Source organism: Aplidium turbinatum, chromosome 14 (genome assembly GCF_918807975.1).
Source record: "Aplidium turbinatum chromosome 14, kaAplTurb1.1, whole genome shotgun sequence".
NCBI classification, from domain to species: Eukaryota; Metazoa; Chordata; class Ascidiacea; order Aplousobranchia; family Polyclinidae; genus Aplidium; species Aplidium turbinatum.
The window spans coordinates 20,238,509-20,259,941 of NC_137485.1; the positions used below are offsets into that span (position 1 = coordinate 20,238,509).

At 39.0% G+C, this 21,433-nt stretch overlaps 1 protein-coding gene across 3 annotated transcripts in view; it reads left to right on the forward strand.

The window, feature by feature from the left end:
* Positions 1-20,344, forward strand: part of LOC145783115 (inositol polyphosphate-4-phosphatase type I A-like) — a 35,831-nt gene extending 15,487 nt beyond the window's left edge. For all 3 annotated transcript variants that reach the window (XM_082594890.1, XM_082594891.1, XM_082594892.1), the window contains 16 exons: positions 6,905-7,007; positions 7,947-8,073; positions 8,271-8,434; positions 8,576-8,699; positions 9,629-9,787; positions 9,939-10,161; positions 10,585-10,806; positions 11,521-11,623; positions 12,283-12,458; positions 14,094-14,240; positions 14,446-14,600; positions 14,912-14,978; positions 16,219-16,347; positions 16,854-17,084; positions 18,607-18,761; positions 19,203-20,344. In XM_082594890.1, coding sequence (XP_082451016.1) covers positions 6,905-7,007; positions 7,947-8,073; positions 8,271-8,434; positions 8,576-8,699; positions 9,629-9,787; positions 9,939-10,161; positions 10,585-10,806; positions 11,521-11,623; positions 12,283-12,458; positions 14,094-14,240; positions 14,446-14,600; positions 14,912-14,978; positions 16,219-16,347; positions 16,854-17,084; positions 18,607-18,761; positions 19,203-19,335 — 2,418 coding nt within the window. In that variant the 3' untranslated portion in view covers positions 19,336-20,344. The remainder of the gene's footprint in view (positions 1-6,904; positions 7,008-7,946; positions 8,074-8,270; positions 8,435-8,575; positions 8,700-9,628; positions 9,788-9,938; positions 10,162-10,584; positions 10,807-11,520; positions 11,624-12,282; positions 12,459-14,093; positions 14,241-14,445; positions 14,601-14,911; positions 14,979-16,218; positions 16,348-16,853; positions 17,085-18,606; positions 18,762-19,202) is intronic.
* The last annotated feature ends 1,089 nt before the right edge of the window (positions 20,345-21,433 follow it).

Below are 21,433 nucleotides of genomic sequence, written 5' to 3' on the forward strand. Positions count from 1 at the left end.
AACTGTTTGCTAAAAGAAAACGTACGTAGTGAAAATAGAACCAAGAAACAGATAATCACTCAACGTCCCGTGCGGAAATTGTGGCCAACTCTTCAAAGACATTTCTGTTCCACATAGTTTCACGAATCCCACTTTGCTAGCTGAAGAAATCCAACCAAGTTAACAGTGTTTGATCAACTGTTTGATACTTTTGCTCATGGCTGGTTGCTGTCATTCATTGCATTTACGCGTTTGTGGTCACGCATTGTTTGATTTTCCTCAAAACTGTTGTTTGATCTTCCTCAAAACTTCCCAAAAAGTAATATAGTCTGTGGAGGATCTACGTGTACATCTGCGATAATATAACCATAATAATCAGATCGCAGTATTCCACTACTATTAATTATTGTTATTATTCAGTAGTATTGATACTGCGATCTGCGATAATATATATTGATATTGAAAATGATTAAATTAACAATATAAAGGTCGTCTGTTTGTTTTGCTTGGAACTCTTTGTGAAGCTATAATTAACTTCTTGGCCATTGTAACGTATGGTCCGGAATAACTTTGTGACCACATTCTCCTACGTAGTCGAGACCTTATCGTTTTGACGTCCGATGTTGTCTGATAAACGGTAAAGTAATGAATGGGCATTTTCTTTTGTGACGTTGCATGAATTTCTCACATAGGACAATAGAGTTTTGTACGCTTGATGCTTCAAGCGCAATATGTATTTGCTGTGTTAGTATAACGTTGGAAGGAAGTGAAGTTGCTGTACCATAAAGATTCAACCTCATTGCTATGTTGCAGTAGTGGAACCAACTCCAGCTTCTTCCAAGCTATGATATTTTTTTCAATTCCACACTTGGGCCAAAAGTGTGTGCAAGCTTATGTTTTTCCTCTAAAAATCATACTAGTTTGCTCCTATTACCTCAGATATGACCTTACATTCAAATTTGTGTAGCCTAAGCTTTTAAAGTTATTTCTAAATTTGACCGGCTGATGTGCTTCATAGAAATTAAATTTCTAAAATAGTCAGTTAAATTTAACTACAAATTAGCTCAGGCTTCTATTTCATGCTTGGTTAAAAACAATCAACAAAGTCATTGCTTAATTTTTCTGAAGTATAGCTGTATTTAATGAACAACATAACTTTAAAGAAATAACAGCATTTTTACAACAACTCAGCTAATTTTTTAAGCAGCCTAAGCCAGCAAGAGTGCAACGTCCCACAGCATTGTTGCTAACAAAAGTTATAATCAATATTTAAACTCTGGCTGTTATGTCATAATAACAAGTACTTCAACTATGCCGCGAAGAAAGTACAGTAACACAACACCAAGCTGCTGACTCAGCAAAACTTTTGCCTCCAGTCACAAAAAAATGGCGCTCGTGTACGAGGCCTCTAACTGACGATGGCTGTTTTCCGCCTGTTTCGTTGTTGAAATTTTGGACTACGTTTTGGCTGGCCTCTACTTCTTGATTAATCTGGCATAGGCGACCCTTCTGGAAGAAGTTTGCTCCAGTCAGGACAGCTGTAGAGATCACTGAAATTCGTTGTAACTTCCATATCAAGGAAAGGTCGTAGGCTGCATAGCCGAGTGTTAAAAGCCCTGGTAGGTCACGAAAAGGGCGCCAGTTCAAAACCGCTCACGAACATGCGGCTGAGTCTTTGGCAGAACACTTAAAGATGCATCTTAAGGTGGACACGAAGATTGGCTTCCTTGCCTTTCAGTCTTAGGCAGAACACTTAAAGATGCATCTTAAGGTGGACACGAAGATTGGCTTCCTTGCCTTTCAGTCTTTGGCAGAACACTTAAAGATACATCTTAAGGTGGACACGAAGATTGACTTCCTTGCCTTTCAGTTCGCTTAATTCAACCACTGGGCTTGAGCCTGGATACGACAAAAAAGAAATATTTATTCTTTGTTTAAGAGTTGCGAGGAATGCATCATCGGGTATAATTTAAGAGGAAACAACAAGGCAAAGTGAGGTGGTAAACAGTCAAAAAATGAATATTTTTGCGCTGTGTGGATTCTGCGTTGTCTTGGCTCGTTGTCGTGAAAAAATACATGTTTTGAATACATGTAAAATTAATACAAATACATCTCCAATTCTCACCCTAAATACATGGAAACTGCGAAAATAGGAAATTAAGCTTTAAATTATTATTTTAATTGAGGAAATACTAGCTACCAGAACATAGTTGCGCTAAACTTGCATTGCTGCTTTTTTTAACAGGCATTGTTTGTTCAAATTAGAAGGAAGTTGCTCTTTCACTGTTTGTAAGCAAGTAAGTTATGAAAATTGAGAACAATGTTTATTTGAATCCAAAAGATGTCTTTACACATTTCATGCCAGTTCAGAAATAGGAAAACCTCGTTGTATGGTTGTTTGGCTCATGTGCTGTTACCAAACGCTGCAGCGTGCGTTGGGTCGGTTTTATTACGTTTTGGTTCGTCGTTTTGCCTATATTAACTTGACACCATGACGAGACTTTTAATTCTCATTTCGGTACATTTGCAGTAAGCATAGCAATGGAAAAAATTGATGTAGTGCCTTTGTTCACTCCCTGCATTAAAATGGCATTTCTCGAGCGTGATCGCTTTTCAACATTGTTCGAAACAAGAATTTTCATGGTTATGACCTATTTTTTTTAGCTGTTTTTACAGTTTAAAATTAAATAGTTTATCTATTCGAAACAAATACGACGCTGCGAGTGCACTGTTGAGTTGAGACAAGCGTACCATGCAGACAGCATAACTGTTCATACTGCATGGGACCTACAGAGATGTCTTCCAGGTGATTCATGTTCTAGTGATTTGTTTCTTGTTGCAACAATTACGTAGGTTGTATGACATGTTTCGAGTGTAGACAGAGGCGGGAGAAGAGTCATAAACCATCAACTAATTCTTGTTTTCAAATCATACAATGTCCAGTATACTGAAAAGCTTGGGTGTTCATCAGGACAATTATCGTTTCTAGCACTAGTTCCAACGTTCATCTGATGAAAGTGAAAGTAAAAGCAGCAATATACACTAAACAGGTTGATTTATTGCTTCACTGACGTTTAGCGCACCATGACCAATTGACAATGCGCTTTGTATGTTTATTCGCTTTGAGGATGCGCATTGTTATGGTGCGCGAAACGTCAGTGAAGCAATAAATCAACCTGTTTAGTGTGTATTGTTATGTTTACTTTCACTTTCATCAGATGAACGTTGCAACTAGTGCTAGAAACAATAACGTCCAGTAGCTAATATGTAAAATTAAGAATTTTTACTGCAAATTTTTTGCCGAGGTTGCGTAATGTGTTTTTGTTGAATCTTTTATTATTATGATTAGTTTTTTTTTTGCTGTGCGACGTTCGATTGAGGTTGTTGCATCATGAGCTGTTTTTTTTTTATCCAAACTGAACAATAGCGTAGTTATTTTGCCAAACAGGTCTACTTTTTGGAAAAAAAATTTAAGCTACGGATTGATTGGCCTTCGTTCAATTTTCCCATCAGTCTTCATGTTTTCTAGAAATAGAAGACTTAATTAACTTGAGCTGTAACAATTTAAAGATAAGAAAATTTAACTCTACGAATCTTCAATATTTCAGATGAAAAATTATGAAAATGATAAATTTGTATCTAGGAAATGTGCTAAAGCAACGCGCTTTCATAAAATCTTCAAAGTCACAGTGCCTTTTGCGCATAGCGAACTTTATTTCGTTTTTTAGAAGTTAAATTTTTTAGTTTTTGTTTTAATTTCCAAATATTTTCGTTTCGTTGTGTGCTCAAGAAAAGAAAAGGCGTAGCTAGAAACTGTCTCATGTGGCGTTTAAGTTGAATTTCCTTGCAAACCTGGGACACTTCAAATGGGAAATTGGTTATTATATGAGTTACACAATAATTCATTCAGAGATGGTTTGGTTTGATAAGGTTTTGGTTTTAGCCTGCAAACCACTGACATAATGGCGTATTAGCTGGGCTGGATTGTAATGTAGAGGCAAGCGTTCAGACAAAGTTTCCAGGTTTGAGTATTTTATCGCGAACGAGAGTAATACTTTATGTAGGGAACGGTCAGTCCAATCAAAAGATCTCGCAGATGATTAGGTTAGATCGACGCTTTTGAGAACCGAACATGCTGGCGCCGGACTTGTAAAATACCCTGACTCGACCAAATGTGACAAAAGGGAATGTATGAAAAACACAGAACAAGTAGACAAAAACCAGTAAAAAGTCTGCTTTGTTATTTCGCCGCAACTTGGCTCTCACGGTTTGTTGACAGATTATATGAACATATACGGAAGAAACTAGCTAACTGACGGGCACAGACTTGGCACCAAGTCGCGGAAATTGGGGAGGTTCTCATGATTCCTTTGTTAAATTGACAGGAGCATTTAATCGTGGTGTTCACAAAATATATTTCAACTTTGTAATCAGCATAAGATGCGGACGACAACGTTAGTTCTATCTACGATTAGTTAGTCATCTAAGGTTGACCACATAAAGCCATCTTCATTTCATTTTTTCGGTAGATATCCTACATTGATCCATTGTACATCTCGCAATGCTGCAAGTAACTATTGTTGCTACTGCGGTGCTCTGATTCATTCTGACGTCAGAAACAACCATTTGTTTATTGTTACGTTGTTTTAATCATTGCAAACGTAACTGTATTGTTTGATGGGAAACGTTCCATACATGAATAGCTTTATACTTCGTGCAATGCGTGGTATGTGGTGCCGTTACTTCATAAGCTTATGATACTTGGTTACTTGCTACAGTGATTGTTATTGAGGTTGCTATTATTTGAGAGTTAAGTTTTGAAAATGCCAGATAAACACAACAAACGGTTGTCAAAACCTTGTCAGTTTCTCGTGGATACGTTTAATCAAGATTTTACTTCGGCGCCAGAACTTAATGGCAATTCACCTTCAAAGGTAAGAAATTTACTCGTAAAGAATATAAATACTTGTATTCAAGTTGCTGTCTACTCCGCTTATAACTCCTTGTTTTATAAAAAAAAAATTGTGTTTCAGAACCATTAATAGTTTGAAATACCAAGAACTGTAATTTTATGTGTGCACTCAAATGAGTATCAATAAAAGATTTTTTAGTTTAGTCAAGAAAACTTTGTGTTCATAAATGCACCAGCATCATTCAAAAAATAAAGTTAGTTTTATTAGTGCTGCCATTTCATACATTTATTGTTGGAAGATAACACCTGAAATGTTGCTTTGTTGGGCACCGTAGTTAACTAGTTTGATTAATATTTCAAGCTGTGAGAATCTTGTGTCTGGGCTGCAATGACAGTTGGTTTCACTTGTGAGGAAGTTGTGAGGCTAATCAACACGCTACTTTTTTTCCTTATCCGTATTTTGAAGCCGAACAAAGAATAGCTTGTGAATACAATCAAACGTGGTGGTAAATTGTGTGTTTAAAGTTGTCCCAATGACAGGAAGTCACGAATGGACCAGGTGGTCTATTTTTCCAAAGCCCATACTAGCTGGTAAAAGCATTTTACTGTTTTGGTTCTTTGTGGAATAAGTACGGGCGAAACAATAGAACGGTGCTGCGGCTGCAGTCTGTTATTTATTCCACTAGACTAAATAGAGTACTTAGACTAACAGAGTGATCAGTTAAAGTAGAGCCTTCAATGTATATACAGTATGTGACAGAGACGAACTTTGTCAGGTGGAATTTTTCAGTTTTCGTAACAACCATACAATATTGTTGATTTGGATATTCGCGTTTCTCATTTCAACATATGTTTGTTCTTTCTATCATGTAATAACTCAGTGACTATTGTTGTTGCAATAATATTATGACATGCCAACTGGAGTGCAATGTTTCTGTGATGATCAGGGCCGGATTTAGCTGATGGGGGGCCCGGGGCACTTTTATATCGGGGGGCCCCGTGCAAAAATTTTTTTCAAGCCTACGGCGCGAAAAACCATCTCTACGTCTACAGTAGCATCAGTCCAGTACTGCACAGCATTTTGCAGAAACTTTAAAGGCCAAAAGGAAAAAAATCACACAAAATCACAATTTTTTCCACATAGGGGCCCTTCAAAAGTCGGGGGGCCCGGGGCAACTGCCCCCTCTGCCCCCCCCTAAATCCGGGCCTGGTGATGATATATACTCAGGTGATTCATATTTCTCGCAGAAATTTTAGTAGTCACCTTATCCACTGAAGTCTTCCCAGTTTTTCTTGAATGGTTTCATTAATTTGTGGCGTGATATTGAACTTATTTTTTCTTTGCAGTTAAATTTCTTTTGAGAGCTTTTGAGGAGTAATTCGTGAGAGTAATTTTTATTTTATCATGACTACTGCATTGCCAGCTACTACCCAGGCAGCAAATTTCGTCATTTTTACATTGATTCAACGTCTGCCGACGTTGAATCAATGTAAAATGACGGATTTTGCCGTCCGGGTAGCAACTTTACAAAAGGTACCATTAAAAAATCCCCTTCGAAGTTTGTTTGGTAATTGCAGAAGAAAAAAGAGCAATAACCCTGGTGGGAATCAAACCCACATCGATGAATTGACTATCTGCATCACCGCCCTAACCCTCTGCGCCAAATCAGGCAGTTGCAAACCGATGAGTTAATTTCGCTATTATATGCCTTTTTCTTTTGTTGCTCAAAGGGGATTTTTTAATGGTACCTTTTGTAAAGTTGCGTCCGGGTAGTTGAACGAGGTGCTAAACAACTGCCATGAGAAAGCCAACTAAGAAACTATCGGTTTATTAACAATATTTAACATTATTTTGGTGATGTGAACCGCGCACTATGACTTCATGTCGAACGTTCAACTAGTTGTGTTGCTGTTGGCCAATTAGAATGCTTTGCGGAAGCAGTTGAACCAGCAAAACCTCGTTTGTGATCTGCTGGAGATTTATTTGAATAACTGAGTGCTTTGTTCTCGCAGACGATCGTACCTGTGGATGAATCGCTTGCTGAACGTATGAAAACTGACTTGGACCGGTTGGGACAGGTTGGTTCACTTCGGTTTTATCCAACGCTTCAAACAAGTAAGTTGCGCTTTTCTAGTTTTTGTTCTTTATTGTCTTCCCTCTGTGATCGAAAATTGTTGTACTGCTCTGACAGGAAAGAGCGTTTGGCCAATCAACGCAGGAATCATTGGTCACTCGTTTTTTCAATTTTTTTCACAATTGTATTTTATTGCTCCAGACTACTGCACAATATGCAGACTAAGTTAAGTAGTTATGATATTTGTTGACCTGACATTTCAATTACGTTGGGAACCAAACACTTTGATTATTGTGCAGTCAGTTTGACATAACAACGCCATGGTGCAGTGAACGTGAATTGTGAAATCCATTATTTCCGTTTCCTCCAGACGACTGACCGACCACGTTGTGTATTGTACTTGACATTAAACTTGCATGATAACGCATTGTTATGAACCGCGTTGTGGCTTGTGCCCACCTGCAACATTAGATATTCCTGGTCAAATTTTTGTAGTGTTTTTTTGTATGTTATGAACACTAATCAAAAGTTGCAATTCACATTTCGATATGACTCCAGAAAGCCAAATTAATTGTCAGCGCTGGAAGCCATTGAATGAATTAGGCTGTCTGTGGCTTGATTGTTAGCTGAAGCATTCAACAAAGAAATGCGCTTGTCTAAAATTGGGTTTCTGTGTTTTATAAAATAAAATTTTGTTTCTGTGTTTATACATATGTTTTGATTATTCTACCGCGGCTATAACAACGTCAATAATTCAAACAACACAGCAGCTGATCTTCTTGTGACATCCTGCATATTTATTTGAGAAGATGATAAAACTTTACTCTTAATGATTTTAAGTTTTATATGCAAGATCTTCATAAAAAGTAACGAAAAAAGCTTTAAAAAACGTTATTAGAAAAATTGGAACAAAAAACGGAAAACCGTGGGGTAGTTGTGGGACGTCTATTTTCAAAAACCTTGTTTTGTGTTTTTCAAAGCATACGCCATCGACAAGATGGTATCTCGGTCTTATCGCTTTCCTCTGCATGGAGACCAAGCTCACTTACGCGTCCAAGAAACCATGTTGGAGACCCGGCTATCCTACCACATTCCAATTTTGTTCCTGTGAGTGGAGATTTCTTTTTCGTCAGGTTGTGTGAAAAGTTCTAAATTTCAAGCGATTTTATTCATCAACTTAATAATGCTTGGGATATTTTATGTGTTTAATTTTTCGCATATTTTATATAAAAAATAATGAAAAGTTTGGTTGACTCCAGCAAAGTTGGGAAGTTGTGTTGTATCAATTTGTGTTTGTTCTTTAGCACAATTTGCATCAAGGAAGAAGAAAAAAAGAAGTCCAGTTTAGAGGCGTTGGGTTCGTTATCAGAAAGATGGAATATAGTGCGTGATAAAAAAATATCGGTTATTGTCAAGTATTTGGAGAGATACGAGTCTCGGTTACGGTTTCTGAAGCAACGATACGGAGGTGAGAAAGATTCAAATGCTTTTTGCTTTGCAGAGGAGATAGTTATGTGCATGTGAACTAACAATAGCTGCCGAGCGCTTGGTCCCGTGAAGAATTATGTTTTTGCACATGTCAACTTATTGATTGCCTCATTTTATTCAGCTCCTCATTTCAAAAAAAGTGCCGACAAAGCGCTGGAAGATCTGGATTTTGTTGCAATTAATTTGCATTTGCAGCAACTTCGCGTCGAGCAGGTTGCGGTGCCGGCCTCGCCAAGCCACGCAAAGTAAGCTCACCTTGTGTAACGCTATCATGCTTTCAACATAGTCAGCAAGTAATAAGAACGGAAATTGATACAAATTATAGTCATAACTTGGTCAGTTTTTATGTTATCAAATGAAAATTTCTGTCATTTTTCTGCGCTGCCAAATACAAATGCTGTATCAGTTTGTTTGATTTTGAGCCGTATGTAGTTTGGTTGATTGATTGATTGAATTGTTATCCTCGCACTGGGAAAGCTTCTTGCAGAGCTTAATCCTGGCAGTTTCGCATACTTGTAGAGGCTTTGAAATACTGACGCAGGCCCGGTCACCGAGATTGACAGAGTGAAGCTTCAGATTGCTGAAGTCATGTTGCCGGGGAATTATTCCATCCATTAGATGCCTCTGAATGGAGAGCAGTTTTTAACGAGCGTTGCTCAAGCGCACACCCGAGAGTCGAACCAGCGCCGCTTGATCTTAATGCTTCTTCGTTCCAGAAGTGACGCGCTAACCAACTGAGGTATCGTGGTTTGCACATCCCTGTAGTCTACTTGGTTTTACGATGCAGTATCGCATCATGAGGAAGATGTAGTTGGATGGTACTCGAACCAGAGACGACAACTCCACAAACCCCAAAACGTCGTAACAACTTTAAAGGCCCCAACACACGTGGCCAGTTGGCCATCCAGTAGAATATGCAATAATTTAGTTTTTATGATTGCTCACATATCACAACACTTCTTGTTGAATTACTGACTAAGTTTGTTTATTTTGTAGCATATTTCTGAATTAATAAATTGAACTAGTGGTTGCCATACATGCCGAATTGCGGTTTATAACTTTTGCTATATTTTAAGTTTCTTGTTGTTTTGATTTTTGTGTTTCAAAAGTTATGGCCCAACGTTAAGTAAGCTATACGAGCTCGAGGAATGATCATCTGTCAATATTTTTGCAGCTCCAACTCTTCTTCCTCCCAGTCATCCAATTTAACATCCGGAAGCTCGTCATGGAAGGAGTACAATCTCATCACTGTAGGAGCTTCTTCCGTCCACTCCCTTGGCTTCAAGCAGGGAGGGTTGCTTGCCCAACTCTCCAAAGACGACACAACAAAAGGGTAAAATCTGATTTGTAATGTATCATGGATTGACACGCTTGGAAATGGCTGTAAAAAGCTTAAGGTTCGAAAAGAATTAATTTTGTAAACTCGTTGCTTTTGTGTACATTGACTAGATTCTTCATTAGTTTTTCGTTGTTTATTCATTCAGGAAGAAGAGTTCGCCTCTTAATTCTATCCGACATTGTTTGAATCACAGTCGCTCCATGAAAGATGAAGAGCAGCTTCTCCTGAATATCACCAGCCTCCGAGAACAAATCAAGTATCAGCTCGAGAAGCTTCGTTTCTTCATCGAAAAGACACAAGTCCAGTCCTCATCAGAGGCTCAATCATTCGATATAGAAACCCAGTCAACCGAATCGTTAAAAGAAAAGGTGAATAGCTTGACTGCTTTACTGTGTATTGAGGTAAACACCCAAGCAGGTGAACCTTGCTTAACTGACCCAGTGACCCAGTAACTGACTCAAGCAGGTGAACCTTGCTTAACTGACCCAGTGACCCAGTAACTGACCCAAGCAGGTGAACCATGCTTAACTGACCCAGTGACCCAGTAACTGACCCAAGCAGGTGAACCTTGCTTAACTGACCAAGTGACCCAGTAACTGACCCAAGCAGGTGAACCTTGCTTAACTGACCAAGTGACCCAGTAACTGATCCAAGCAGGTGAACCTTGCTTAACTGACCCTGTTGCATTCAAACCGGATGTGGTTTAAAACGTGCATCATGTATTCCACATTTTGATCACGTTGTTGGACTGAAATAAGTTTGAAACCGTCATGGAGAAATATACTTTTTAGGTTTGCAGTCTTGCTGGTCTTTGCGGCAGTAGTCCGGTGTCCACTCGCGTTGTTGACTTCTTGGAATCCAGACCAGTTTATAAATCCGTTCGTTCATATTCTCCCTCTCTTTCGAACGACCAACCATCTACATCTGAAGAGGTTGATCTCCTCAATGGAACGGATATGCCTCCCAGCGTCAACGGAACTCCATCTCCCAATAGTTCCTCTCTTGAGACATGGGTAGGTCCACAAGCCTTGATATCTTAGTGAAATGTGAAATATTTCAACTACCGCGCAATATCAGAAACATAAACGATGACAAAAAAAACAGGAAGAGCATTTTGAGATGATATTTTAAATTATACTTTTTCTAGATTGTATCGAGGAAATTTTTTTATTGTTTTTATGCTGTTACAACTCGATTTGAGCACACTTGTTAACGAAATGCGGATCGTCGGCATGAATGCGGCCTATATGATGTTCTTTCTTACTTGTATAAGACTATTTCCTTTTAAATCTTACTTTACTTCACTGCGTTTTACATCGTCAGTTTAGACAACCAAGAAAAAGTTGCGCGGGTTTTCGAAATTGAATCTAATCGTGTATGTTTAGTTGTTTTTACTGCAATGTGGTTCTGTGCTCTGCCAAGTTAGACAGGTAGTTATTACTTGATGTAGCTTCCTGAAGAAGTCTGTCGTGCCTGATAGACGAGACGTCGGAATATATGCAGATTATCACCTGACACAACTTCTGATAGTTTAGCTTCGTTTACAGTTAAAGGATCGTATCATGTTATTGAATGTTGGGTATACTGTAATAGATTTTTTTATCTGAAAAAAACTTCTGTGATGATTTGACAAATGCAATTCCCCGCTTTCACTTGAACTCCTGGATTTCTTTTGACAATATTGCTGCCGTGGGTAAATGCCAATAACTATTTTTTTTGTGTTTCAGAATCTTAAAACCATGTCAGTAAAAACATCCGTGAACAAAGTTGTCGAATGCGTTCGTTGCATTGTTGCCCCTGATGAGGAAGAAATATTTTTACAAGGACAAGGTAGTTGCTCAATAGTCATTGCCCGAAGTCGTTTGCTGAATACTTTGATGTGTTAGAACTAGACCCAACTGAAGTGCATATGATGTGGTTATGGAAGGGAACACTGGTAGATGGCGCACAAAAAACCAAAATTATTTAATGCTCTACAGATGCATCATATTCAACGTGAACAAGACATCTTGTAAAATCTTTCATTTAAGAAGTGGTTTGGCCGAAAGTCATTGTTGAAGTTGTTAACAATGACCATGATGATGATATGCAATGCACTGTGTGGGTTATAATACGTTCATGTTTTCTTATGTAATTAACACTCATGAAATTTGCAATATTTGATGTATTTATCTTATTGTGAGTTGGGTTAGCAATTGTATCATTAGGCCACCGAGCACACAGCGAATCCAAAAATAATTTCCTTAATAACTTATTGCTCTTTTTCGGAATATTTTACCCATTGTGTTACATTTTTCTGCTTCTGCAATAATTTTTTTTTTTTCTATTTACTGAGCACTACAACAATGCGATGATATCACATTAAAGTTTATTTGATTTGTGCCAGTCCAACTGGATCATATAGCTCCATCATTCACAACTTACGCTGAATAGTACTGAGCCGTTTTGGATTTAAATGATCATCACTGTTGCATTTTGTTCATCATCAGCACCACTAGCTGCCCGTCGTCAGGAACTCAGTGAGGAATTGAAGACGCTACAAACCGATGTTGACTTCATAACTGATAATTCTGTTTCCGGTTTGAACTACGCGGAACTCAAGCGAAAACGTAACGATCCTGATCCTGAGCTGCAGTACCGGAGAAATGCCGTCTTTTCACAAGCTGTATGTATTGTCGTCACTTTAGCGCAGTGGTTCTCAACCTTTTTGTCTTGGTGGACCTCTTTTGGTGTCTTCGAAGCGGTCGCGGACCCCTAAAAATTTCAATTTGAAATGTTGGTATATCGCGTTTCCTTATGGAATCATATGTTACATAAGTTTCAAAGCAACACACTTAAAAGAATTTGCTGAATTCGCAACGCACTTGACGACTGATGAGATTGACGAAATTATGTTATGACTTATGAGCTATATGTTGGCACACAGGATCAAACATCGGTAAGCTGTATGCTCATTTGATGTTTTTCTATAACTTTTATCAAAAGTTAATAGAATACTTGCGACTGTTACAAAGAATTTCTCCCTTTTTTCATTTGAAATCAATATTAATTCGTTATAATCACAGTCATTGCAAAACTGTGAGTGGTGATGGACTGCTGATTAACGTTTGTATTTTTAAATTAATCATTGATCAACAATCTGTTGTCTTAAAAGAATTTAGTTGAACATAGCCAACATAGCCTTATGAAAAGGTTTAAGTAATTTATATGATATTTTAGTTTAGAAACCAAACCTTTGTGCAATGTCCTTAGTAATTTCAAACGACGCACCAGTGCGTTGCGACTTACAGTTTAAGAATCACTGTAGGCTAATACATAAACAAAGCACAAACAATTTTTAAATTTCTTAATTTATCCGTCATGTTGAAAACTCGGAAACTTTCGCGGACCCCCGGAAATCGCTTTACGGACCCCCGGTTGAGAACCACTGCTTTAGCGTTTAGAAAATACAGTGTCAGCTGCTGTGTGCGATGTTTATCCGCCGAGACGTTTTATTTGCTTGTCCAGTTTTAATCGTGTAGTCCTTGTGTGGGCAGTTGCTAGTTACTGAACTTCCGTAACTCTGAACGAATATCCATTTACAATATTAGTGGTTTTCGTATTTGCGTTCTTCACTTAAACACATGTTTGGAAAGACAAGCACAAAAAATGAAATACGTTCTGTTTGGTTGTACAAGCAAGGACGCTTCAGTAAGATATAACTTACTTTGTTTTTCAAATTAAACAAATACTGCCCCGAATAACAAGACAAGGATCTTGTAGCGACAATCCTCTTGACGAGTTCTGTACGAGAAGCACAAATATTTCCTGGCAACGTTCAAGACTCGCATGATGTTGATGTTAAATCTACTATATGTCTAGGGGTCTGCTACTATTCGGTGAGTCCGATTCGGTGAGAGCCTTTTTCGGAGAGTTTCCTATTCGGTTATTTTTTGAATCTTTTTTTGAAAATTATCGGGTACCGAGCCTAATTATCATTGCCGCGTTTACATCGTTTTAACGTCGCTAAACGTTGAAATAAGACCCTAACCCTAAGCCCTACCCCTAACCCTGAAACGGCAATGATAATTAGGCTACGGTGCCCGATAATTTAAAAAAAAATCACCGAATAGGGAACTCTCCGAAAAAGGCTCTCACCGAATAGGGCCATTCTGATATCTAGCGTGTCCGTCAGCGTATGCTTTAACGTAAACAAAATGTAAATTAAAAATAAATTTGTGGCCATTATGACCCGTGCTACCTACCGAGGAGTTAACGATCACCTAGCTGATACTGTCCAATTTCTACTTTGTTTTTACAGCTATCGATGTGCATAGCAGGTGTGGCAACACTGATATCATCATCGTTGCAATATCAGTTGATCCTTCATCAGTTTTCAGAGGTTGGCATTTTCCTCCAAGTAGAATCCCTCCTCAGCACGTATGGAACCGAACAAGGGATGTTGCAAGTACATAGCATTTTTTTGTATTCTGTAGGTTATGATGACATGTTCTTGTATTGTCTGTTGTTTATGTTTGGTACTTTGCGACTGTTTCAGCTTTTAATCCATGTTGATGTCGATTCGGGGAATTATACCCTAAAATTCTACAAGGGGCTTGTATACCACTGATGATTCGTAATGCCTTTCGTTGACTTCACTTTCCACCTCGCAGGATTATGCCGTGGGGGTTTATGACTTGCGCAATGTCACTTTCAAGTGCGTGCAAGCGTCTATGCAGGCGGCAAAGCCAACATCTTCAAACGCTGCTGGTGCTAATGATCCCTATCTTCCTACCATGTACGGAAGCTTAGATGGTCTAACTGTGATGTGAGTATGATTCTTGTTTGTTGATGCTCTCATGAAGAAATATGTGTTGAATGTAAAGCAGTGGTTGATTCATTGTGGGATTTGTTGCATACAGGTGGTGAGGGCAGTAATACTGCGTGGAGATATCCTTCAAGACCATTTTGCGTGGTTAGATGCGGTCTTCACTTTATAAAATGCTGGTTGGCAATGATAAAGCTTTTGCAGAGAGTTGATTTTATGGTATTGTAGCTAGAGCCGTGTGATGAACTCATTGAAATAAAAGCTATTAGTCAAATGTAATGTTTTTATAAATTGACGATTTTCGTCAACAGACTCCCTTTTGATGACGTGTCCTTCCAATTGCTACCTGAGGAGTTGCAGAAAGGGAAACTTATAAAGGTACAGTAGCAGTGCCCCTTGGTGTCGAGGCGTAGAAGCTGCCACTGGTGGTTGGCTGCGATCTGCCTACAATCAAAAGCAACACAGAGGTCGCTAAGGAAATGTTGCCATGGCTTATACTCCCCTCATAAAAAAATACGTTTAACTACAAGAAGTAAAACGTACAATCGTGGGCGAATTTGTAAATTGTAGGTGGCTAGACACAAAATCGAAAAAATGTGACTTTAAAGAAAAAAAAAATTTAAACAGCAAATTTTGTTCCCCAGCTTGCTCTTGTATGCAACGTCAGTTCGCCTTTAAACTCTGTTTTGCAAATATTATTTCATGTTGTTACAACGTCTCTCGTTGTTGAAACGATGTCAAAATAGGGTTTAGCTGTTATAACAGTGATTTATATCAGTGCTTTAGCTTTGCTGCTGAAAATGAAAGCGTGGAAAGAATTTTCCCAGAGAAAAAAAGAGAATTTTTGCACAAATTTTTTTTTGTCCGTTTCTATCCACGTGTAATTTCCAAATTCGCCAACCGTGGCGTGGTGGTGCATACCACTACGCCACGTGGCGTTACCACTATATATCTCTGTGGTAACGATACAACACAAGCTGGAATATGGCCTTGTGCAATCTTCGTGTGGCTCGAATTGGCTCGTCAGTGGTCTGCGAGCTTAAAATTTTTAGCTGTTATCAATATAATTGTTAGCACAGTTTTACTGTAAAAAAGTCATTGCATAGTCTAAGTGGAACACAGTTGTGGCCCTCCAACCAAGCTGATTACATGTATTTGGCCCTGCTGTGCTGCAAGTTTGCACACCCCTGCATTAAATTAATGGGCAAGGCTTGAAACTTGAGCGTTCAGACTTGAAAGTTATTTTCTGCCTTTCTTCTTCTTCTTCGTTTGAACCTTGTTCTTCGCCACTTCAAGGGTCGAGGGGCTCTGCCTTTTACCACCCTTGGGCAGTGGTGGCGACGCGGTTTAAATGTTTGGGCAGGTGTCGAGCAGCCATTGAATTGATTCGTCATCCAGTTCACGCAGTCCACGCACACCATTTGGCGCATGGTAGATGCATTTGTTTGACCATCACTGTAGAATAATGACTTCTCTGCAGAACAATCACTGCGTGTATTCTCAGCTTTGCAGCCTATCCTAATAAGATATGCAAGATTATGTTGGTAATTTAATATTCAGATTATATTGATACACTGCCGGAGGTAAGATTTTCGTTTTTAATTGTATCTTCCTTCAGGTGCACCCAGTCTTGTTCAACATAGGAATTAATCAAGAACAAACCTTGGCTGAGAAGTTCGGTGACACAACCTTGCAAGAGAACCTCAACACGGAAGCGATGCAACGTACGCTGGAGTACTATGACTTGGTAGGTTGCCAGCGTAAGTTTGCCCAGTGCCCATCCACCAGATTATCAACAAGCGATGTAATATAAGAAAGCTCTAGCGAGATACAAAGTGACAGTTAAACAAAAAATATTTTATTTTAAACGAACGTTTAGTTCAACCTGACTATGATCATAAAAATAAGTCACAAAGTACATTTGGTTACGTTGTGCATCGTCGCCAGTGTCGGATTATCAATAAAGCCAAATGAGCTGAAGCTTTAGACCCATGAAATTTCGGCTCACTATTAATGAGTTGAACTGAGATTGGAACCACGGAACAGAATGGAACTTAAACCAATTATCAACGTGAAACTATCTGCTAAGGGTAGGGTAGGGTGCGCATTAAATGAAAGAGCTACCAGGTGTTTTTGCAACACATGCTGCGTTCCTACTTTACCGAATTACGTCTGCAGAGCAAACGTTTTGATGGATCTTGTTCTCGAGATGATCAATGGCACCGTAGTGTAGTTTATGTTGTCCACTTCCAGGTGCGGGATCGTTGTCCGTCGTCGATAACAGAGAAACTTCGGAATGCGGGTTCGTTCCTGCGGGAAGTTTCCAAAGAAAGTATCACCTCCCCAGAGCGTAAGAAAGCGACCTCTGGTGGCATCAACACCACCGACGTGCAGCGGCCAATAATGGACTTGATGAATTCCCTGAACGTTGCCGTCCGTTCAAAGAAAAACAAAAATGTTGAAATTTTACAACTAGCTGCTGATGTGAGTGGTGTGTTTATGACGGCCCATTGTATGCATGGCATTGTGTTACTTCAGCACATGTGAAAAGCACGCACTTTTCTGTGCTCAGGGAGATGTTTTATTAAATGAATAACAAGCACCCAGGTTTTAAGCATCTTTGCATTAGTTCTTGTTTTAAATAACTTAACGTAGCTTGTACCGTTTACTGTTAGGACGTCCCGTCATATTTATCTTGCCATTCACTATCACATGCCTATGTGAGATCAGTTTCTTAGCTGCAACTGTCCCACAACTGCTTATAACAGCAGTAAAACTGATATGGTAGTGCCACGGTCCATGCGGTCTTCAAGGCGACAATACTAGCGCTAGAAATACTTTTTAATAGTGCGGATAAATAAGTTCAAATCAAACAAGATTACTTGAAACCCCAACAACTTGTATGTTTTTGAAAAGACCTTGAAATGCTCTATTAGATGAAAGAAAAAGTTTCTTAAAATGATAACAAATAAGCCATTACATATTTCTAATTCAAATGTTATTTTAAAAATTAAATGTGAGAAGGAGCTTGCTTATTACAAGTCAAGAATTAGTTCAAAAATGCCAGATGATAAATTTTTTTAGAGTTCTGCAATCGGCATTGAGGGTAAGAAAAATAATTTTATTGCACAAATGCCTTTGAAATTCAGTAAAATATTTACATATACAAAACTGCAGACAGTGCACACCGTTTTGGCCTTCCGGCCTCCTCAGTGCAGCAGGTACATTGGGTATGGCCATGGAAATATCTACGAAATGTTCATTAAATTTCCTATCTTTTGAATTAAAAAAACAAAAAATTATCACTAGTAATTGTCGCCTTAAGAAGACGAATTCTAGCAACAAGATCCGCTTATCCAAGTTTGCGGTCCGCAGATCAATATTTATCTGTACGCCCTGAAATGTGTACAAATGTTTTATGACATGACAAATGCCATTTGTTGCTTGGATTCGTCTGCTTACAGTTTTACAAAGCAACCTCTCCACCAAAACGTTTTGTCTATCAAGCCTCGACTTTTACGTTGAACATGAGCGCTCGAATATTTATTGGCAGTGAATCGCATACATTTTGTTGCTTCCCCACGTCTAATTTGTTTTCTTTTCCGCAATATTTCATAGTAGTCCCAAAACGAAATTGTGAGTGGAAGTGGGTAATTAGCCGAAACGATTTGTAAGTGCTGTTTCAGCTAGGAATTTTAGATCATGAGGATGCAAAATTACTTCTGCTTTTGGTTTATCTGCCACACTAGAAGAATTACGTTTTTTTTACTGGTTTGCAAAGTATTGTACCTTTTTATGGGTTATATTATAAGAGTAGTGAAGTTAGTTTTTTCTTGAAAGTAAGGTTCTGACGAGTGACGAGGCTTAAACAATTGATACGTGACCATTTTAATGTTGCTGGAAAAGCGGAACTGCGCGTCCCTTAATGGAATGTCCCTATGTTGTAGCGCGTGCAACATTCCTAGTACTCCTTCTAGTCGATGAACCCGGTTTCCATCCTTTGCAGATATGTCGTCGCATGAACGGGGTTCGGGTGACCAGCTGCAAAAGTGCTAAAGACAGGACTGCCATGGCTGTCACGCTTGAACAAGCACGGATTCTGGTCAACATTCACGGGATGGCGCAAAATGTGTTCACTCAAGCGTTAAGCTGCATGCGCAGGTCAGGTTCCGGTTGGATAAGTCGGCGAATAATCAAGTTTGTTGAAAGTGCATCTTGATTGAATGTTTCCTGTCTGATAGGTGAAAGTGAACTTACTTTAAATCAGGGGTTCTTAAACTTTTTTTTAACGCAGACCCCTTAAAAAAGATTTTGGTTCGCGTGGACCCCCTTTGTGGCCTAGTCCGAAAAACTTTTTTGATCAGCATGAATTGGACTTAACGCAATAAAATTAAAATGAATTGGTAACAAAATTTATGTTTTATTAAATTTAAGAAATAGCGACTGCAGATTGTTTTTCAATATCTTCGATTTAATTTTATCAATGTGAAGGATGCTGCTGTTTGTTTGGCGAGCGAATACTATCTGCTGAACTGTCGCTGCTATTTTTCGCAATGGTCTGTGATATGAGTCACAGTTAAACCTTCTTTTTTGTTTCTTTAGTCAAGGAACGCGCCGAGAGAACACGTTCAAGAACACCGGCTCTAGGAAGTACGCCTTTACCGCCATGCAGCAGTTCACCTTTCCTAAGCTCTATCGAGCCCCTGAAGGAACATTCGGAAAGGGAGAGACATAGCGCGTCCATTCATGACTCTCAGATCATCTTAAATTAAAGGCTGATCGTAAGAAAAATTGTTGAATGTGGTCGCTCCCTGTGAACATGCAGCTAGAAATCCTGGCACTGTTAAGAGGAATTGATTGCGCGTTCTTCATTGCAATACAAAATTGCGGGATAGGTCTATTTCAGAAAATAGTAAAACTGCTGCCGCTGTCATTTGGCTAGGCAAATTAAACGGAAGCGCCACATTACAGTGCTACTAGTAACCATCCTGCCCCGACCGTTTTGTAGTTGCAGATAATGTTGTTGGATTTGCCACCGTATTTGTCGTTATTGATTGCTGTTGTTTTACGTCATATCGTATAGTCGAGGTGAACTTTATTTTTAATTTTTCGTGCTATAAACATGACCATAAGCACTTACAATTACATAGTTTAGTAACTTATTTATTTGTTAGCAGACTGAGCCACAAAAGATGGGATTGACAAAGTTATATTATGGTATGATGGCTGATGTCATATTCCTGCTAATATTTGAAACATGATGCGTTTCTTAGCTTTGGAGATGTTTGCAAAAGCTATCGTACGATTCATATGTAAACGTCATAACAAATGCAATAGAAAAAAATGTACTTTAACATGAATGGCATCTTCTGTTGAGCAACGTCGTGACTTGTTATGGTATTCAAGTTGTTAATTTTGTTGGGATCGGAAATATCTTACATAGATAATCGCCAACAACATTCTTCTAGTGGGCGTCATTAGCATAACATGCGGGTTGCATGCGGCCTGATGTGGTTTCTTTGAGCTATTTCTATATGTGGCAATCGTATTATTGCATCTGATTTTGAGACAAATAAAATTGCTGTACAACGTGTTTCAAATGCGGAATATTTTGTTTGCGCATTCTACGTTGAATTTTTTCTTAGCTATGACCAAATAATCAGTTACTGAAACATAAACTTGGTTTTTAAGCATTGTATTGCAAGCATTAATATCTAAAGTTGATTAAATAATTGCAAACACAAGTGGTGTGTTGTTTGATACTGGATAGTGGATATAACTTTTTTATACCATTGCCCCCATCAATAGAACATGCTTGCCGTGAAGTGAGTTGTTTATGCAGAAAATTTGTGGGGGAGGAGCTTTAACAGAATGTTTTTGCACGAGACCACGTGAAACTAAGGCAACCTTCTTTTACACGACAGAAACAAAAGAAATTTCAATGACCTTATCTTTATCTACGTGAATTTTCTGCGCCGAAACCAGGAAACAAGAGGATGCTTAACTCGCTGAGGGGTTGACAAAAATAGGGTCATTTTTGCTTATGAGCAGTTAGATCAAATCTAAAGACCAATTATATATGATTGCAGATTTGGAATCAGCATCCAAAGTTAGTCTAGACTCTAGGTCATATATTTTCATTTGAGGAATAAATTTGATGTTGCCCAGTGATTCTCCGGCAACAACACTTCAACAATCGGAAACTTCACTCCGTCAATCTCGGTAACCGGCCCTGCGCCAAAAGCCTATACGAGTAGCCTGTTCTAAACTTAAGTTACCAGAAATAACCTAGGCTACCTAAAAAGATTTTGTAAGTTCGAGTATAAAGGTTCAAAGCCAAGATAAAAGAAAAAAAAGATAAGTTGATGATGATGGCGTATGAGCGATCTTTCCAGACTAGATTGGAGAGCAGGAAATCTTCAGCTATTCAGCAGCAGTCTCGTCGTCCAGGACCTTCAGATCATGCGCACCGTGTGGAGGCCGGTGGGTTAGGCAGTGGTGGATGACATGGTCTGTTCCGTGGCACCACACTCGCATTCTGATGAGGGAGCCAGCCCCCACTTGTGCATGTCCGAACGAAAGCGGCCGACGCCAGTTCGCAGGCGGTTAAGCCTGACCCACGCAAGACTTGCGAGGGACATCCCTGGTGGACGGGGATCGACGTCGAGTATGAAGTCACGGAGCGTGGAGGTGTGATTTTGCCACTCAAGTTTAAGGCATGCTTCAAACCGTATTAGGCGGGTCAATATAAGGTTTGACCCCAAAAAAATTTATACAAAAGGTTTTTTTGTTCTAAGTGTATGATTAGGTTGTACTATACCCCAGAAAAAAAG